The sequence below is a fragment of the Triticum aestivum genome, chromosome 7D (genome assembly GCF_018294505.1).
Source record: "Triticum aestivum cultivar Chinese Spring chromosome 7D, IWGSC CS RefSeq v2.1, whole genome shotgun sequence".
NCBI classification, from domain to species: domain Eukaryota; kingdom Viridiplantae; phylum Streptophyta; class Magnoliopsida; order Poales; family Poaceae; genus Triticum; species Triticum aestivum.
In genome coordinates, this window is record NC_057814.1 from 106448923 (window position 1) to 106466411 (window position 17489).

Genomic DNA, 17489 nt, shown 5'->3' on the forward strand with positions numbered 1-17489 from the left:
GCTTTTTTTGATCCGTTGCATATCAAAGTATGAGTACATATATCACAGTCCTCTGTAAATACCTAACGTTCTTTGCTTTGTGTGAAATTGACCTTTGGTAATTTGTGTTCACTTTTTACTTGTATGTGTGCGAATTTATAACCTGGATATTTTTTCCTACTAGGCTTCATTCAGACGATGGACTGTCTTGCTCTACTTCGAAATCGAAACAGGTGAGTCGTGTCCTTTTTAGGATTTAACCAACTGAACTGAAACCAAGATACAGTTGTTTATGTGTGCTGAAGATTGTTCATACCCGTACCCTGAAGAAAGAAGGCAAAATAATCCATAACTATTTCTTGATAATAAAGTACATAGACATAGATATATAGCTCATTGGCTCCATCACATTAGTTTGCTAAATAAGTTATATGGATCCTTGCAGACACAAGATAGATTCTAGATATACCTGGAATATGTTCATCCGGGTTCAGTTAATAAGTGCATTAGTCAACATTGTGGTGCAATGACAGAATCTGTTGTCCACAACTTCACCTGCCATATCCTTAAGGGTCTTGATTTCCTACAGAGCCAAAAAATTATGCATAGGTAATGTTTCTTTTTCGTTGTTCGGTTTTTTATCTGATGATGATTTGCCGTTCACTGCTTCCTTACTTTCTGAACCTAACCTTTTTGTTCTGTTGTTTACGTTATCTCTTATACAAATTGTCAGATTGCTTTGTCCTATTTAGACCATACAAATGGTTAAGAACTCATTATCTCTTATTTTTCTCTTATACAAATTGACAAATTTCTTTGTCCTATTTAGACCATTCAAATGGTTAAGAACTCAACAAGTACTTTCCTTTTGTATGATGTAGATGCCAATAATTCGCTCTTCAGTTTTGTAACGAAAATAGTACCCGAAGTTTATAGATCTTTATTCCTTCTTGCCGATGAGACGAGGACCGATTTCTGCACACATATTTACTGCAGATCTGGAAATAGGTTTAAAGGAAAGATTTAGAAGGTGAAGGAGCTGATACAGAGCATGCTAAATTCTCACTGTCTTAACCATTTTTCGTGTACAATGCCATTCATGTATAGGTTTGGAGCTTTGTGCTGACAAGAATTCTCTGATTGGCATCATTTGCAGTAACTGTGGTGATCCAGGACACGCTTTCAAGATTACAAGTTCAGTAGTGGCAACTTGAACTTATGTAAGAATAAACAGAATGATTTTTCATTCTGAAGAGTTTCCTAACTATTGACTTTAAGCCTTCATAGTTACATCGTGGGATTATGAATAAGATGGTGCTAATTATATTTTGAGTGAATTTCTGGTGTGTATTATTCAGACTGGCCCTTGAACTAAATAAAGAAAAGTCAAAGATAGCGTAGGAGTTGGAATTTTGTTTCTTTGCTGCTCCTGTCTGTCTCTCACAAGCACTGATGCACCACCAATATAATAAGTTGTTGAACGATTCAAGAGGACCATGAACCATGGATAAATGCAACAGCAAGGTTAGTACGCACAGGCATGCAGAGGAGGCGTGCCCTGGGCGCGCCCCTGCCCCTAGTAGAACGCATGGGTGGCTGTTTCCTGCAAAACTGATACTAAATCAGTACGTTATGCAGTCAGTCACCCTGAAGTGGAATTCTACTACCCTGTATACAATATGTAATTGCTTTTGCATTGTTTAATTTATGATAGGGCTAGCAGGAGGACACCGTGGGCAAGTAGAGCGATCGCCTTGGAGAAACCAATCAGGGGTACGGAGGATGATCAAGATGTGGACATCTTTCTGCCTACAGCAATGAGCAGACGGGATCTCGGAGCAAACGAACCGCCTAGATAAAGTGTGCGTATGTGCCCAAGGGTTAGCATTTTTTATGTATATTTAAATTCATTAGTAGCTTCTGCTACATCACGAATCATAAAAGAAATCCAAACAAGTTGGTCATGAAAAATTATGTGAACATCATCACAAAATATTCTAGTACATGAGAACATTAATCCGTCCACTTCAAATCATAACTAAACATCCATTTCAAATTGCACGGTCCCATACAGGACAAAACAGAAGCGGCACACATACATATCAAGTGTTACATAGCATGAGAGGTTGGAGGAGGCCAAACACATAAATTTAGACCACTTTGAGCTAACTAGTAAACATGCACGTGTCATCATACGTTTTAGAAAAAAAATATGTTAATAAAATAAAATAATGTACTTATAATGAACATTGTTGTGATAATACAAAAGAAATGTAGCTCGAAGTACAAATTCACTGAATATATTTGTCATCAATCATGAGTGAACCGACTATCTGATCCGAGAGATATTTACAAAAAGTAATGCGACGCTTGAAGTAATAAACCATATGGAAACTGCATTGGGGTAACGTGACGCATATGGAAACTGCATTGGGGTAATGCGACACTTGTCTTTTGCCTCAACATCTGAAGGTTACCATTCTAATAAAAACAACGACTTTGCCCCCAAAAAACAACTTTGCCCATCAAATGCAAAGACAAAACAAGGTCTTGCATGCATAAACTGCGAGCATTAACCATGTATTTTCATAGTAATCAAGCCTATCTGATGGAAACAAAAAAGTCACTCACAGGAAAATGAGATCATCCTTTGAAGTTATTAACACTCACCTTCCCGTCCTTGAAACACACCTTCTAGGAGCAGTAGTACATAAACTAAATCCTTACAAGTCAAAAGAACTGAATCCCCCTGTTGTTATGTGCACAATTTTTTCGACCTAACAACATCCAGAAAGATACTAAATACAACAGTCTCGACACAACAAGAGAAACATGAGGAGAGAAAGGAGAGTGCGAGTTCAACAGAGCAAGAGAAACAGAAGGAAAGAATACAACAATCATGACACAGCAAGAGAAACAGGAGGAGAGAAGGGAGAGTGCGAGTTCGAGGCATCATCAAGAAACCCGCTGCGCACGCCCACAATCAGCTCCTGCCCTATCGGGCAATAATCTGAAGGCACTAATCTAGACCTAACAACATCCAGAAAGATAATATGCCACAAGATAGTTCATACAGCCAACAACGAAACACCATCAGCAAAAAAGCAGCAGCCTCGACAATGATCCCAGACTCTAGAATGACGTATCCCAGTGCACCATCTTCATCCAAAAGTTCCTTGAAATGCTCCTTGGCAAAGCCTCAGTATGTTGGCGGCATTGATCTTGAGCAGCTCCGCTCCCTACTTCAGCTCCTTCGCGCTATCTCCCTTCTAAAGACCTACCCAATACACCAAGAGAGAACAGGATACGAAAACAATTTTAAAAGGAGACTTGATCATCTTCTTTGAAGGTTGCTTTGTTATGAAAACCAACCAAATAGCCCAGCATATAACAGCCAACCCAACCGTGTAGAACCTTCCACCAGATGGTAAATAAGCACAACACCAAGAATGGAACTGCCAAATACTATTGGGGCAACACTCAATCCCAAAAACTAATCCAACAAGCCAAACCACTCTAGGAACAGAGCACGAAAAGAACATGCGTGGGAGTGGGACACGAGAGCGATGAGTGGGGCATGGGCGTGGGCGGTTTTATTTTCCGGGGGCGTTGGAGGTGCACAGCGTAAGACATGGGGTCGGGAGGTACAACACTAATTGCAATTAGCGCCAAATATCTGAGGACCTTAGGCCGTAGGATCTGCCATATGGACGAATAGAATGGATTTGGATCTCCACGCTTCGTGCTTTTATAGGGGCAATAGATAGGTGGATAAATTATGTAGGGGTGTTTTCAGAAGAAAAAAAATGGAAGGGAGAGGGGGCATGGCCCCCGGCCTGCCCAGCCCTGGCTCTGTCACTGAGACTAAGTTCAAAGGACTAAAGTAAAGATAGTTTGCATCTATCAGACTAGCCAGAGGCCATCGGATGGGAAGCATGACATACGTCCAATTTGGTAATTAAGCCACACGATAGGCTAGATGAACCTCGTCCTAATTTCTTGCTGCTTTTTAACTGCTTCCGCAACTCACGCATCTCTCTCTCTCTCTGTGTGTGTCTCTGTGTGTGTATGTGTGTGTGTTTTTTTTACTCCTTAAACAATGCTTCCTCGCTCTCTCCAAATCAAGGAGAATAGGGACGTGATCGGTAGGAAGATAGGAAGCAATGATCAGTAGGATGAATTGGAATGCTTTCCTAATTTATTTCTTCCGCAAATCAGGGCTGTAATCCTTCCCAAAATCACGTGAGGCTATTTGCTTCCTTAGGAAGCAGACACTAGTAGAAAAAGGGTCATCTGTCCCGGTTGGTAAGGGCCTTTTGTCCCGGTTTTTGAACCGGGATTAAAGGGTCGTTACTAATGCCCTAACCCTTTAGTCCCGGTTCTTACACGAACCGGGACAGATGGGCCTCCACGTGGCCGGTGCGGCGAGCCCAGGCGGGAGGCCTTTGGTCCCGGTTGGTGGCACTAACCGGGACCAATAGGCACCCACGCGTCAGCATTTCAGGGGATGGGGTTTTTGTTTTTTTTAAGGAGGGGGGGGGGGGTTGGGGGTTTTGGGGGTTAATTTAGGTGTTGCATATATTGTGTTAGCTAGCTAATTAATAGAGAGAAGTGTCCTCTCTTATCTCCGTGCTTGGTCGACGCTACGTACTATATACGTATAGAGAGGACTAGACACGCTAACTAGTAAGCAAATGAAGGAAACAGAAGATCGTCATGAACATATGCATACAGAGAGAAGTGATATCGACCACCTCTCCTTCTCCGAGAGATTGGTCGAACAACAAGTTCTCGTATATCTATCCGACACTACCGGGTACATATATACAATAATTATCTCTTACAATATAATCTCCTAATTAAATTGTAAGAACACAGGGTCCACCTAGTATTCTCCGTTTTCAGCGATCACGTGGTCAAAGAAGAATGCCGCCAATTCCTCTTGAATTGCTCGCATACGATCTGGTGCTAGGAGTTCATCCCGCATCCGAAAGATCTAATTTGAAGAAGGGGGTCAATACATATATATATAAATAAATGAAACTCAACACAAATGATGGTAATAAAATAAAATTATGAATATTATTGCTTACGCACTTCATATTGTTCGTCAGAGTAGCCCCGCTCACAGGTCGTGTGACGGATGGACTCGCAAACGTAGTATCCACAGAAATCATTCCCTTGTTCCTGCCACAACCACTTTACAAGAAATAGAGGTCAATCAAACTGATAAGCAAGCATGCTAAATGGTATTGATGAAACTAGCGCTTGAATCACTAGGAGATGCGCGGAACATGCTACTATAGTACATACTTTCGGGTGTCTAAATTGCAGCTTCTTCGGCAGTCCCGGAGCTTTTTTGGTGAATTTTCTCCAAACCCTGTCAGACAAAGAAAACAATTACTTGATATCAGGAAATGAACAAAGTTGCAGATATGGTGGATAATGATCGATTTAACTTACTTCTCGAGCATTTGAGTCATGTCCGCATAGTTCTGGGGATCTTTTCTTCTCGAGTCTAAGACGGTTACTACTCCCTGCTCAAGCTTAATCTCTAGGAGAATATAGTGAAAGCTGCGCACGCATGCATAAGTCATCAATTACATTACTATAACCTGTACTAATAAGGGAAACCGAATATGCACAAGACAGTACACTCACTTGAAGTTGTAAGGAAAGAGTATTATATCTTTGTTTTCATTTTTTACCAACGATCGTAGCAAGTTGGCCTCGGTATTTTCGGCATGATATTTAACCTCAGTTGCATCTATGAGATTTGTGTTAATGAATCCAATATCACCGATTTGTTTTTTCTTCAATTCGGTGATCTTCAATCTGCATAATATAGTGAGGATAATTATAAATACATGCAATGAAAGAGCTGACCTATATAGAGAGACTTGACAGAAGTAGTACTACTTACAGACAGTAGCAAGTGACCGTTGATTTATCGAGGGCCTTTTGATTGAAAAACTGGAAGAACTCCTCAAATGGAACATTCAACAGTTCAATTCCAACGAGGTCATGCTCCTCTTTAACTCTCAGCGTCAAAGTATTCCTCCCCCCAGACTCTCTGCAGGTTTTCATGTACCAATTATGTAATCTTCGCATCATCGTTGTGAGGCTTCCCGTAATGGTATTTGTGTTCGTCCACCTCCAAGAAATCATAATGTACATCGTCGGGCAGGTAATCTCCAAGATTGCTATAACCGGGCACCATCCTCGGATCATTAGCGATGATGTCGCTAGACACCTTGAGCGGGGGGCACGATTGGTTCGCTTGTTCGCCGAGCTGGGCAATTTTTTCCCAGCTCGTCGTTCTTTTAACCTTTGATCACTGACAATACTTCCCGACCGCTCCGCTTCGGCAAATGTCTTTGCAATAATGCGCTCATAGTTGCCTCTCGGCGGAGACTTTGGTGGTTTTGTCAGGGCAGCCAGAGTGCGCTTCGCTTTCACCGGATCTACCTTCTCCTCCGGAGGTGGATGTTTATTTGCTTTCACCCCTTCAAAGAAGTTCGTCACTTCGACTCGCACGATCTTCGTGGTTTCCTCCTCGGTCCTCTCGTATGGTAACTTCTCTGGAGTCTTCAGTGAAGGACCGAATCTGTATTGCCTCCCGCCTCTGGCTGTACTGCTAGACGCCGGCAGAGCAGACGGAGCGGCTGCGGTTGTCTTCTTTCCTTGCTTACGAGGCGGAGGAGAAGGACTACGACGCGCCGGAGCAGCCGGAGCGGCGGCGGGTCTCTTCCGCCCTTGCTGACGAGGCGGAGAAGGAGGAGGCTGGCTGCTCGGGCGCGCCGGCGCAGGCGGAGAAGGAGGCGGAGTGCCGCCACGCGCCGGAGAAGAAGGCTGAGTGCCCTGATCACTCGCCGGAGGAGGAGGCGGAGTGCCGCCACGCGCCGGAGAAGGAGGCTGAGTGCCCTGATCACTCGCCGGAGGAGGAGGCGGAGGAGGAGGCGGAGTGCCCTTACTCGCCGGAGGCGTCCAGTTCGGAAGGTTGATGAGCTCCTTCCGCCATAGGCATGGAGTCTTCAGAGCAAAACCCAGCCGAGTCTCCCCTTCACCGGTAGGGTGGTCAAGCTCGAGGTCCTGAAATCCGTCCATTATTTCATCCACCATCACCCTAGCATATCCTTCTGGAATCGGCCGGCAGTGGTAGGTTGCGCCAGGTTCAGTAGGTAAAACAGAGCCAATAGCCGCCTTGACTTTGAATTTCATCCATTGCGTCATAAGGTGGCAATGTTGAGACTCCGTGATAGCATCCACGGGGTAGCTAGCAGGAGCCGTCAAGACATGCTCCGGCTGAAGCAGCTCGGTGGAAGCCACGCTGCTTCTCCACTGAGATGGCGGGGTAGCTTCGGTGGTAGTTTCGGCATGTCGATTGCCGTCTCGTTCCTCTAGCGCTTGAACCCTTTCGTGCAGCTTCTGAATTTGGGTATGCTCCACTTTTTCCCCCTCTCCTCGCTTTTGTAACCGCCTGCGTCCGGAAAACCAGCCTTCCACGGAACGGAGCCTGGCGTGCCTCGTGTCCGTCCAGGGTGCTCAGGATTCCCGAGGGCCATTGTGAGCTCGTCGTTCTCTCTGTCTGGAACGAACGTCCCTTGCTGCGCTGCATCGATATAGTGCTGAAGCCTCTTGACTGGTATTCTCAAAAGCTCGTCCGTCCAAACGCACCTCCCTGATACAGGGTCCAATTTTCCGCCAGCCCCGAAGAACCAAGTCCGGCAACGGTCTGGCCAGTTCATTGTCTCTGGTTCGATCCCTTTATCAAGCAGATCATTCTCAGCCTTGGCCCACTTAGGCCAGGCTTTGAGGTAGCCACCTGACCCCGTGCGATGGTCAAGCTTCTTCTTCGCAGCATTTTTCTTGTTTGTCGCTGACAACTTCTTACTCTTTTCCGATGTCTTGTGGGCCACAAATGCGGGCCAGTGATCTCTGATCTTCTCATATTTGCCGATGAATTCTGGTGTCTCTTCTTTGTCGACAGACGTTTTCAGCTCATTCTTCCACCTCCTGAATAGGTCTGCCATCTTCTTAAGAGCATGAGACTTGATTAATTGCTCTTTAACTGGCTTCTCCGGATCCTCCTCTGGCGGTAGGGTGAAATTTGCCTTCAGCTCAGTCCAAAGATCATATTTCTGCATATCATTGACATAAGACACCTCAGAGTCTTCCTTCTTAGGCTTATACCATTGGTGGATGCTGATCGGGATCTTGTCCCTAACAAGAACCCCGCACTGAGCAGCAAATGCTTCCTTTGTCCGGATGGGTTCAATCGGTTGGCCGTCGCGCGCGATTGCTGTGATCTCAAACCTTTCATCCGAGCGCAACTTTCTCTTCGGGCCTCGTCTCTTTACCGAAGTTGTGCTCGATCCGGAGGGCTAGAAAAAAGAAAAAAGACGAGAGTTAATTAATATGTGTACATACCAAAACAATGAATGCATCAATTAGCTAGTCAGCACAGGCTTAACTAATATATTTACCTGGCCGGACTCTGTTCGGTCACCAGAGCCGTCACCACGGGCTCCTTCTTGCACCAGCATTGGGTCACCGGAGCCATCATAATCATGTCTTTCCTCCTCCACTCTTCGATCACCGTAGCCTGCTTCTTCACCCTATTCTTCCAGACCATCATTGTCGTTAAGATACGACAAGACATCACCTCCGGCTAAGATTATGTCCCCCAACACCTCTTCTGCTTCCTCGTCTCGTCTGTGTTCCATTGTTTCTGCAAATATTACAACATGGCAATTATTACACAAACATGACAGCAGGTGGATATATTAGTGCAAACGTAGACCTAACTTATTTCGGGTTTGGGGTGGCCTCGGCAACGCTTCAAGGGAAGGGAAATATTGAATGAATAGAGCGTAAATTCTGAAACTTTGGTATTTCTTTTTCTTTCGAACAAAATAATTCCCGTAGCGAGAATGGGATTTCCACAACGATCGCAAACCCTTCAGATAGAATCTGAGAATAAAACTCAGAATAAAAATAATTTTTGTAATCCAATAATCGATCTTGGTTAGGATGATTAACCGAGTTATCCAAAAAATTCTGCTGATACATTCGAATAATTAAACGTTTCACAGCGCGGCGGGAGGGGGTAGGAGACCGACATCGTTTTTTTCTAGGGTTTGGGTGTCCTCGAGAGTTTTGGTCGAGCGAGAGGGCCGGGGGGGTGCTCCCTTGGTATAAGTTATCACGGCCGAGAGGGGGTGCTCACTTTTCTAAAAATCTAACTTTTGCATATATGAACATATGTACACAGAGAACATACATACATATATACACTTTTCTAAACATGAAGCAGGTGGATATATTAGTGGCAAACGTAGACCTAGCTTCTCCCGGGTTTGGGGTGGCCTCGGCAACGCTTCACGTTTGTCTAGCTAGTGTCAAAGGATTCAACAAAACCCCTCGGCGTTCCTCGACCCTCAACCCCTCGACGACCCTCGCACCTCGAACCCTCGACGACCCTCGACCCCTCGGTGACCCTCGACCATCCGCCCTAGTTCCCGACCCTCGACCGCTCGGCGATCCTCGACACCCTCATTCCCGATAAAAAAGAAGAAGAAAAAAAAAGAGGAGAAGAAGAAGGAATAGAGGAGTGGAAGATTTCTTTTTTCTTCTTCTTCTTCCTCTTATTTTTTCCGACGTCCCCCTCATGTCATGTCCGACGCCCCACCAACCGCCTCATGTAATGTCCGACGCCCCCCCTCACTTTAACAAAGAACTACCTTAAAAAAAGACTTGCTTCGCCGCGGGTGCTCGATCGGTGCAACGTGGACTCGGTGGAAACACTTTATGAAAATGCGGTGGTGGCCGGGCCGGGCGGTTTTCTTTTCCTTCTTCATTTTTTCCTTTGTTTTTTCTTATATGTTTGTTTCTGTTTTCACTCTACATTTTCGTACATATGAAAAAAATAAAGTTTCTATACAAAAGTGCACAATTTTTATGAACAAATTACAACATCTAAATTAACTACACATCTAAATAAATATTACTACACATCTGAAATTTTCCTAATCTTAAAACTAAACTAAACATAAACTAAAATAATCTAAAAAATATGTAAAAATATCTAGCAGGGGCGGAGGGGCACGGCAGAGGGGCCGGCGCCGGCGGGGCGGGGCGCAGGGGCGCGGGAGCAGGCTGGTGCTCACAGGGGGCGGCGGGGCACGGTGGAGCAGGGTCGACGGCGACAGCAGAGGGTGGCGACGGGGACTCGGAGGAGCAGGGGTGTCGGGGCAGAGGACGAAAGCGGCGGCGGCGACGACGTTGAGCAGCCTGACGGCGTCGATGGCGGCGGCGACGGCGACGTCGAGCAGCCTGACGGCATCGGTGGCGGCGGCGACGGCAATGTGAAGCAGGGGTGTCGGGCGACGACGACGAGGAGAAGCAGGGGCGTCGGGGGTGAAGAAGTGATGGATTTGGTCGAAACTGCTAAGTGTTTGCTTATATATCCAGGGCATTGGTACCGGTTCGTGGCACCAACCGGCACCAATGACCCCTTTAGTCCCGGTTTGTTCCACCAACCGGGACCAAATGTCTCTTTTCAGCAGCCCAAAGGGCGGGAAGCGGCGGCCTTTGGTCCAGGCTGGTGGCACCAACCGGGACTAAAGGGGGGGCATTGGTCCCGGTTGGTGCCACCAACCGGGACCAAAGGCCCCCTTTAGTCCCGGTTGGTGCCACCAACCGGGACGGAAAGCCTTGCACAGCGGCGTGGTGGTGGGAGTTTAGTCCCACCTCGCTAGCTGAGAGAGAGCCGCACCTGTTTATAAGGTGCGGTGCGCCTGAGCTGTCGAGCTCCTCTCTAAAGCAGGCTTACGGCCTAACCTCTCTGTACATGCCTGTGGGCCTACTGGGCCTTCTGCGGGCCTGAATCCTGGCCCATGGATGGGTTTCTAGTCGTATTCAGGCCGTGGTGGCCCAGTAGGTGGCATAAATTTTTTTTGCCTGTTTTTTTGTTTTCTTTTTTGCTTTATTTATTTTGTTTTGTTTCTACTTACAACAAAAAACTTATTTATTTTATTTTATTTTGTTTCTAATTACTTATTTATTTTACTTTATGATAATTTTCATTCGGAACAGCTAGTCCGCCGGGACCCTTTTCAAAGATTACGTGTAAATCATTGACCATGACAAGTACGTGATCACCGGTACGCATGGCGGGCTTCTTTCGGTGATCTGCCTCGTCTTTGAAATGCTTGCCTTTCTTTCGACATTGATGGTTGGTCGGAAGAAATCGACGATGGCCCAGATACACATTCTTCCTGCATTTGTCCAGGTATATACTTTCAGTGTCATCTAAACAGTGCGTGCATGCGTGGTATCCCTTGTTTGTCTGTCCTGAAAGGTTACTGAGAGCGGGTCAATCGTTGATGGTTACAAACGGAAACGCGTGCAGGTTCAATTCCTCCTGTTTGTGCTCATCCCACGTACGTACACCGTTTCCATTCCACAGCTGTAAAAGTTCTTCAACTAATGGCCTTAGGTACACATCAATGTCGTTGCCGGGTTGCTTAGGGCCTTGGATGAGAACTGGCATCATAATGAACTTTCGCTTCATGCACATCCAAGGAGGAAGGTTATACATACATAGAGTCACGGGCCAGGTGCTGTGATTGCTGCTCTGCTCCCTGAAAGGATTAATGCCATCTGCGCTTAAACCAAACCATACGTTCCTTGGGTCAGCTGCAAACTCAGCCCAGTACTTTCTCTCGATTTTTCTCCACTGCGACCCGTCAGCGGGTGCTCTCAACTTCCCGTCTTTCTTACGATCCTCACTGTGCCATCGCATCAACTTGGCATGCTCTTCGTTTCTGAACAGACATTTCACCCGTGGTATTATAGGAGCATACCACATCACCTTCGTAGGAACCCTCTTCCTGGGGGGCTCGCCGTCAACATCACCAGGGTCATCTCGTCTGATCTTATACCGCAATGCACCGCATACCGGGCATGCGTTCAGATCCTTGTACGCACCGCGGTAGAGGATGCAGTCATTAGGGCATGCATGTATCTTCTGCACCTCCAATCCTAGAGGGCATACGACCTTCTTTGCTGCGTATGTACTGTCGGGCAATTCGTTATCCTTTGGAAGCTTCTTCTTCAATATTTTCAATAGCTTCTCAAATCCTTTGTCAGGCACAACATCTTCTGCCTTCCACTGCAGCAATTCCAGTACGGTACCGAGCTTTGTGTTGCCATCTTCGCAATTGGGGTATAACCCTTTTTTGTGATCCTCTAACGTGCGATCGAACTTCAGCTTCTCCTTTTGACTTTCGCATTGTGTGCTTGCATCGATAATGACCCGGCGGAGATCATCATCATCGGGCACTGGTTCCTCTTGATCTTCAGCAGCTTCCCCCGTTGCAGCATCATTGGGCACATCGTCTGGTTCCTCTTGATCTACAGCAGCTTCCCCCGTTGCAGCATCACCGTATTCAGGGGGCACATAGTTGTCATTGTCCTCTTCTTCTTCGCCATCCTCCATCATAACCCCTATTTCTCCGTGCCTCGTCCAAACATTATAGTGTGGCATGGAACCCTTGTAAAGCAGGTGGGTGTGAAGGATTTTCCGGTCAGAGTAAGACTTCGTATTCCCACATTTAGGGCATGGACAACACATAAAACCATTCTGCTTGTTTGCCTCAGCCACTTCGAGAAAATCATGCACACCCTTAATGTACTCGGAGGTGTGTCTGTCACCGTACATCCATTGCCGGTTCATCTACGTGCATTATATATAATTAAGTGTGTCAAAAACCATTACAGAACATCATGAATAGATAATTAAGTGACCAAATTAATAGAAGTTCATCATCACATTAAAACCAAAGTACATACATAGTTCTCATCTAACAACGTATAGCTCTCCAGAGCATCTAATTAATTAAACCATACATTGAAACCATGTAAAACATTTCAATGCGAAAACAAATGCGATCATAATCGCAACCAAGGTAACAATTGATCCAAGCCTCGGTATGAATGGCATATTTTCTAATCTTTCTAATCTTCAAGCGCATTGCATCCATCTTGATCTTGTGATCATCGACGACATCCGCAACATGCAACTCCAATATCATCTTCTCCTCCTCAATTTTTTTTATTTTTCCCTTCAAGAAATTGTTTTCTTCTTCAACTAAATTTAACCTCTCGACAATAGGGTCGGTTGGAATTTCCGGTTCACATACCTCCAAGATAAATAAAATCTATGTCACGTTGGTCGGCATAATTTTCATAAACAATAAATGAACCAATAGTTATAAAGATAATATATACTACATCCGAATCATAGACAGGACGAGGGCCGACGGGGGTGGATACCAAAACCATCGCACTATATAATAACAAGCAATACAATAGTAAGAAAATTATACAAGTATCTATCTAAAGTAAGAATTTTTTTCTTTCAGAAAGAAGATAAGAACAAGAGGCTCACCACAGTGGTGCCGGCGACGAGATCGGCGCGGGCGATCGACGGCGGTGAAGACGGGAATGGGACGTGACGGGCCGCTAAACCTAGACAAATCTCGAGGAAAATGGAGCTTTGAGGTCGAGCTTCGAGAGGAGAAAGCTTAACTAGTGTGGCTCGGGCATTTCATTGAACACCTCATGTGCATAGGAGGTGAGCTAGAGCACCACAAAGCCCTCCCCTCGTCGACCAGAGAAAAACAGAGCACTGGAGTGCTCTGCTCGCGGGCGAGGGGTATATATAGGCACCTCATTGGTCCCGGTTCAAGCCACCAACCGGGACCAATGGTGGTGGGCCAGGAGCGAGGCCCATTGGTCCCGGTTCGTCCCACCAACCGGGACCAAAGGGGCCAGACGAACCAGGACCAATGCCCCCACGAGGCCCGGCAGGCCCCTGGCCTCACGAACCGGGACCAGTGCCCCCATTGGTCCCGGTTCTGGACTGAACCGGGACTAATGGGCTGACCCGGCCTGAACCAAAGCCCTCTTTTCTACTAGTGAGATCTTGATTTCATTATTATCTAAAATTGCTTCCATAGGTGTCGTGTGACTTTGCTGCCACATCAAAGACATTTTATCCCAATGTAGTGTTGCGGAAATAAACTTGCTTCCATTTACTTATGCACAACCTAAATATGTAAATACTTGTGCGGAAATAGTATTTGGCACATACCACATGGAAGAAAAATTAGGGATGAATCAAATTAATCCCAAACACACAACCTAAGTATGCTTATATGCTGGAACTGGTAGAGAAGCCAACTACTTTGCGGAATGTGGATCATCCTAACTTACTCATAATCAAACTAGTTATATAAACATTATTTATCTTGTACAAAAGGACTAGTGCATTGTGCTCATATAGTGATATAGGCAAACACTGGCGGAATTAGGCAATACAAATATTTACATATGAAATTGAGATAAACTTGAGCTAACATGCAAAAGCAGAATCCTATTAGACATCAATCCTCTAAACGTTGGGATTTTCAAATAGCCCATTATATGTTCAAAACTTCAAATAAGGAAATAACATATTGTATGATCAAATAGTATGTTGAATCCTCAAAGCCACTGGACAATTTAATCACTCAAGAGTAGTCATGAGTTCGTGAAGAAGAATATTAGATATAACTAGTGAACCACCTAGATAGTCTAATAATAGACACACAACAATGGCAATTGTTCACACTGTGAAGCAGGAACATAATCTGTATGTTGCATAGTTATTTTTACAGTCCACATAACATCTCCCGCTATAGTACTTTTACCGAAAAGAGCTCAATAATTTTTGTTCGGATATTCCACTAGGTCGTGGCACATGAAAAATTTCTTGCAATATTATATGTGAACACACTGGGCTTGCCAAAAATGTTTGATCTGGTACCTTCAATGAGAAGCATTGGTCAAATAAAATCGCAACCAACTCCTAACCGCGCTCAATCTCCTTGCAGACCTCATTGTACCAAGGAAGAGGGAGATTACGGTTGCCACTCAAACCTAAAGGACATATGACTTTGATGGATCTTTGTTTGCCTTTATGGTCTTGTGGCCAGTTGTTGAGTTAACCGTTCTGGTGACTATCAGTTTTTTTGCCAATTTATACAAGGGTTCTAATCAATGGTCGTTGTGCTAAAATAAAACTTTAACGTTGGTTTATTATGCCAGATGCAAGAGATGGATGCCACATTTCAATCCCCATATTCAGCTGCTACACTACCAAGCCATTTGAGATAAATAATGTATTTATATCAAATATTTGTGTTGTTTTATAGAGGTTCCCCTTGTTGCCAATCCAATATACCAGAAGAAGGCAAATTGTTATGCAGCTCACATATGGTGAGCCAAGCTAGCGTGCCACAAGAACATAAAGAAATCATTTTATTCCTTTTTTAAATTTTAAGGAATGTCAAATAAACCAAAACTGCTGGAGAACTATGCAAATTATTAGCCGATGCTGCCATGTCTCATTCCCTAGCCTGATCTTGGGCATCATATTCCACAATGCGGCTGCACTATGAAATAGACCACTGGCATCAGGAATTTGGATCAGCAGTACTAAGGATGCATCTGCTTCATCATCTTATATGTCAAGTTATCATAAGCATCAAACAGCAGAGAACATCTGATATAACACTCAAACATTGCAAAACAGTCACAAACTCATGACAAATTACGCTTTAGTGCTGATATAGAAATATACTAAAATGGTCCGCACATTTGACAAACAAGTCTAGCCAAAACTTCCACAGGTTCTCGGAATACATGATCAGTTTCGGTTGCCAACATAGCATAGATTCACCATAAAATGACATTTCTCAGCTCATGACAATCACAAGAAACAAGCATTACTGTCCCTAGATCAAAAAAACCTGCATTGAACAAAACAAAAAGAGAGGCAACGTTAGCATAGCCAACCCAATGGATGTGTCAGACATGGCTAGAACGACAAATAGCAAATCATGTACATAATTTGAAGCAACAAAGACAGTATCTCATTTCCAAAAATAAGGCCACTTTATGCTGCTAAAAACAAGGAATGCCCCATAACATCTGATGTCAAAGCATTAGTTAGGTGACTTCTAATCTTAATTATTAATTATGCAACTCTACCATAACATCCAAACTAATACCAGCTTGCCAACAATTTGCAATAGCTATTTGTTTTAGATGAATTTGTAATAGCTAAATAGTCAGCAGTTTGAGGTACAAGTAAAAACACCAAAGTGAAATCAGATTTCTAATCTAAGCAGAATATTTAATCTAAGTGTGTTTCCAACTTCACACAATAAAGTTGTGTGCAATATAACTTGACAAACGGCACCAAAATAGCAACAAGATACTAAATGTAAACGGATCAAACTGTGGACACAATTCAGATTGATAACTCATGATGACAATATTGACTAGCCGAGTATGCATCTTTCAGGGACAAAAATGGCAGGATCACAGAATCCTACATCAGCAACACTAAATGACCCAAACCAAACCATCAATCTCTCGATGGACACATTGCACAAGTCCATATAATTCAGGCATGTTATATATTGCGACTACACTTGGTATCCTATAACATCCATCCTAGTCATTCTCAAGACGTAGGACAAAATGTCACACACATGGTAGGGTAAATCATGCAGAGCAAAGAAACAGCCTTAAACAAACATCAGCGATAGTGCGGCAGATGCTAACCTTAGATGCTGCTCGGGTACATGAACACCCTGACCTTGCGCCCCTGCACACAACAAACGCAAAGCAACAAACAGCCTCAGCAAAAGGCACCGGCAAGCAAGCAAGCAGCACATCAAAAACTAGAGGCGGGCGGGCACTGACCATGGACTCGGCGGGGAGGTTGGACTTGAACTGGGCGCGGACGACGCCGGAGTTGCCGTGCGGGCGGGTGATCTTGCCCCAGAGGCAGCGGTAGTGGGTGCCGTTGCTCTTGGTCTTGGCCTTGTACACGTACGCCAGGCGCTTCCCGGCGTACCACGCCACGTCCTCCTTGGTGTTCACCCCCTCGACCTGCACCAGCGACGTGCTCTCGTACTGGTTCGACTTGGACCTGCAGAAATTTCCCCGCTTTCCCGTCAGCGCGCCGCCCAATCCGCGCCGCCATGAAATGAACGGCAGATCCGGCGAGAAGGAGGGGCCGCTCACCTCTTGAACCCGAGGATGGTGCCCCGGACGTAGAGCCTGACGCGCTGCCCAGTGCGCCCCTTCACCATGGCTGCCGCTGCCGCTGCTTCCTTCCGCCGCCGGAGACGAGGAGCTCGGGGGTTGGGTGGGGGGCTTCGTGTGGGAGAGGGCGACGCGACGGCGGCCGCTGGCGGAGGCGGCTTATATGTAGGCAGCGGGCGGTATCTGGACGGCGCAGATCGCCTCTCCGCGCGGGATGGACGGCTCGATTTGCCTCGGCACGGTGGGTCGGAGCGGGCTAGGGTTTGACGAATGTCACGGCGGTAGATGGCCGCTGGGCGGTGGGCTTGTTTCACCTCTCCGCGTGGGCCTCGCCAGGCCCACGGGTC

The 17489-nt window shown here is 45.5% G+C and overlaps 1 protein-coding gene and 1 long non-coding RNA gene across 2 annotated transcripts; one reads left to right on the plus strand and one right to left on the minus strand.

Annotated features, from left to right (window-relative positions):
• Positions 1-264: 264 nt before the first annotated feature.
• Positions 265-1132, plus strand: LOC123169115 (uncharacterized). Its single transcript, XR_006484656.1, has 3 exons — positions 265-349; positions 425-588; positions 976-1132. It is a non-coding gene; the product is annotated as an uncharacterized lncRNA (long non-coding RNA).
• Positions 1133-15627: 14495 nt separating this feature from the next.
• On the minus strand, positions 15628-17330 carry LOC123165709 (60S ribosomal protein L35a-1). The gene is made up of 4 exons (XM_044583405.1): positions 17122-17330; positions 16798-17026; positions 16657-16699; positions 15628-15836 (listed from the first exon to the last, which is right to left on the minus strand). The coding sequence occupies exons 1-3, from the start codon at positions 17187-17189 to the stop codon at positions 16658-16660; spliced, it is 339 nt and encodes a 112-aa protein (XP_044439340.1). The 5' UTR covers positions 17190-17330; the 3' UTR covers positions 15628-15836; position 16657.
• Between the last annotated feature and the right edge of the window lie 159 nt (positions 17331-17489).

Bases quoted from the DNA above. Each gene is read 5' to 3' on its own strand.
- LOC123165709 (XM_044583405.1), bottom strand. From the start codon at position 17,189: ATGGTGAAGGGGCGCACTGGGCAGCGCGTCAGGCTCTACGTCCGGGGC. The intron at 17,027-17,121 runs GTGAGCGGCCCC...AAATTTCTGCAG, and splicing joins ACCATCCTCGGGTTCAAGAG to GTCCAAGTCGAACCAGTACG. The intron at 16,700-16,797 runs GTCAGTGCCCGC...TGTTGTGTGCAG, and splicing joins ACCTCCCCGCCGAGTCCATG to GGGCGCAAGGTCAGGGTGTT.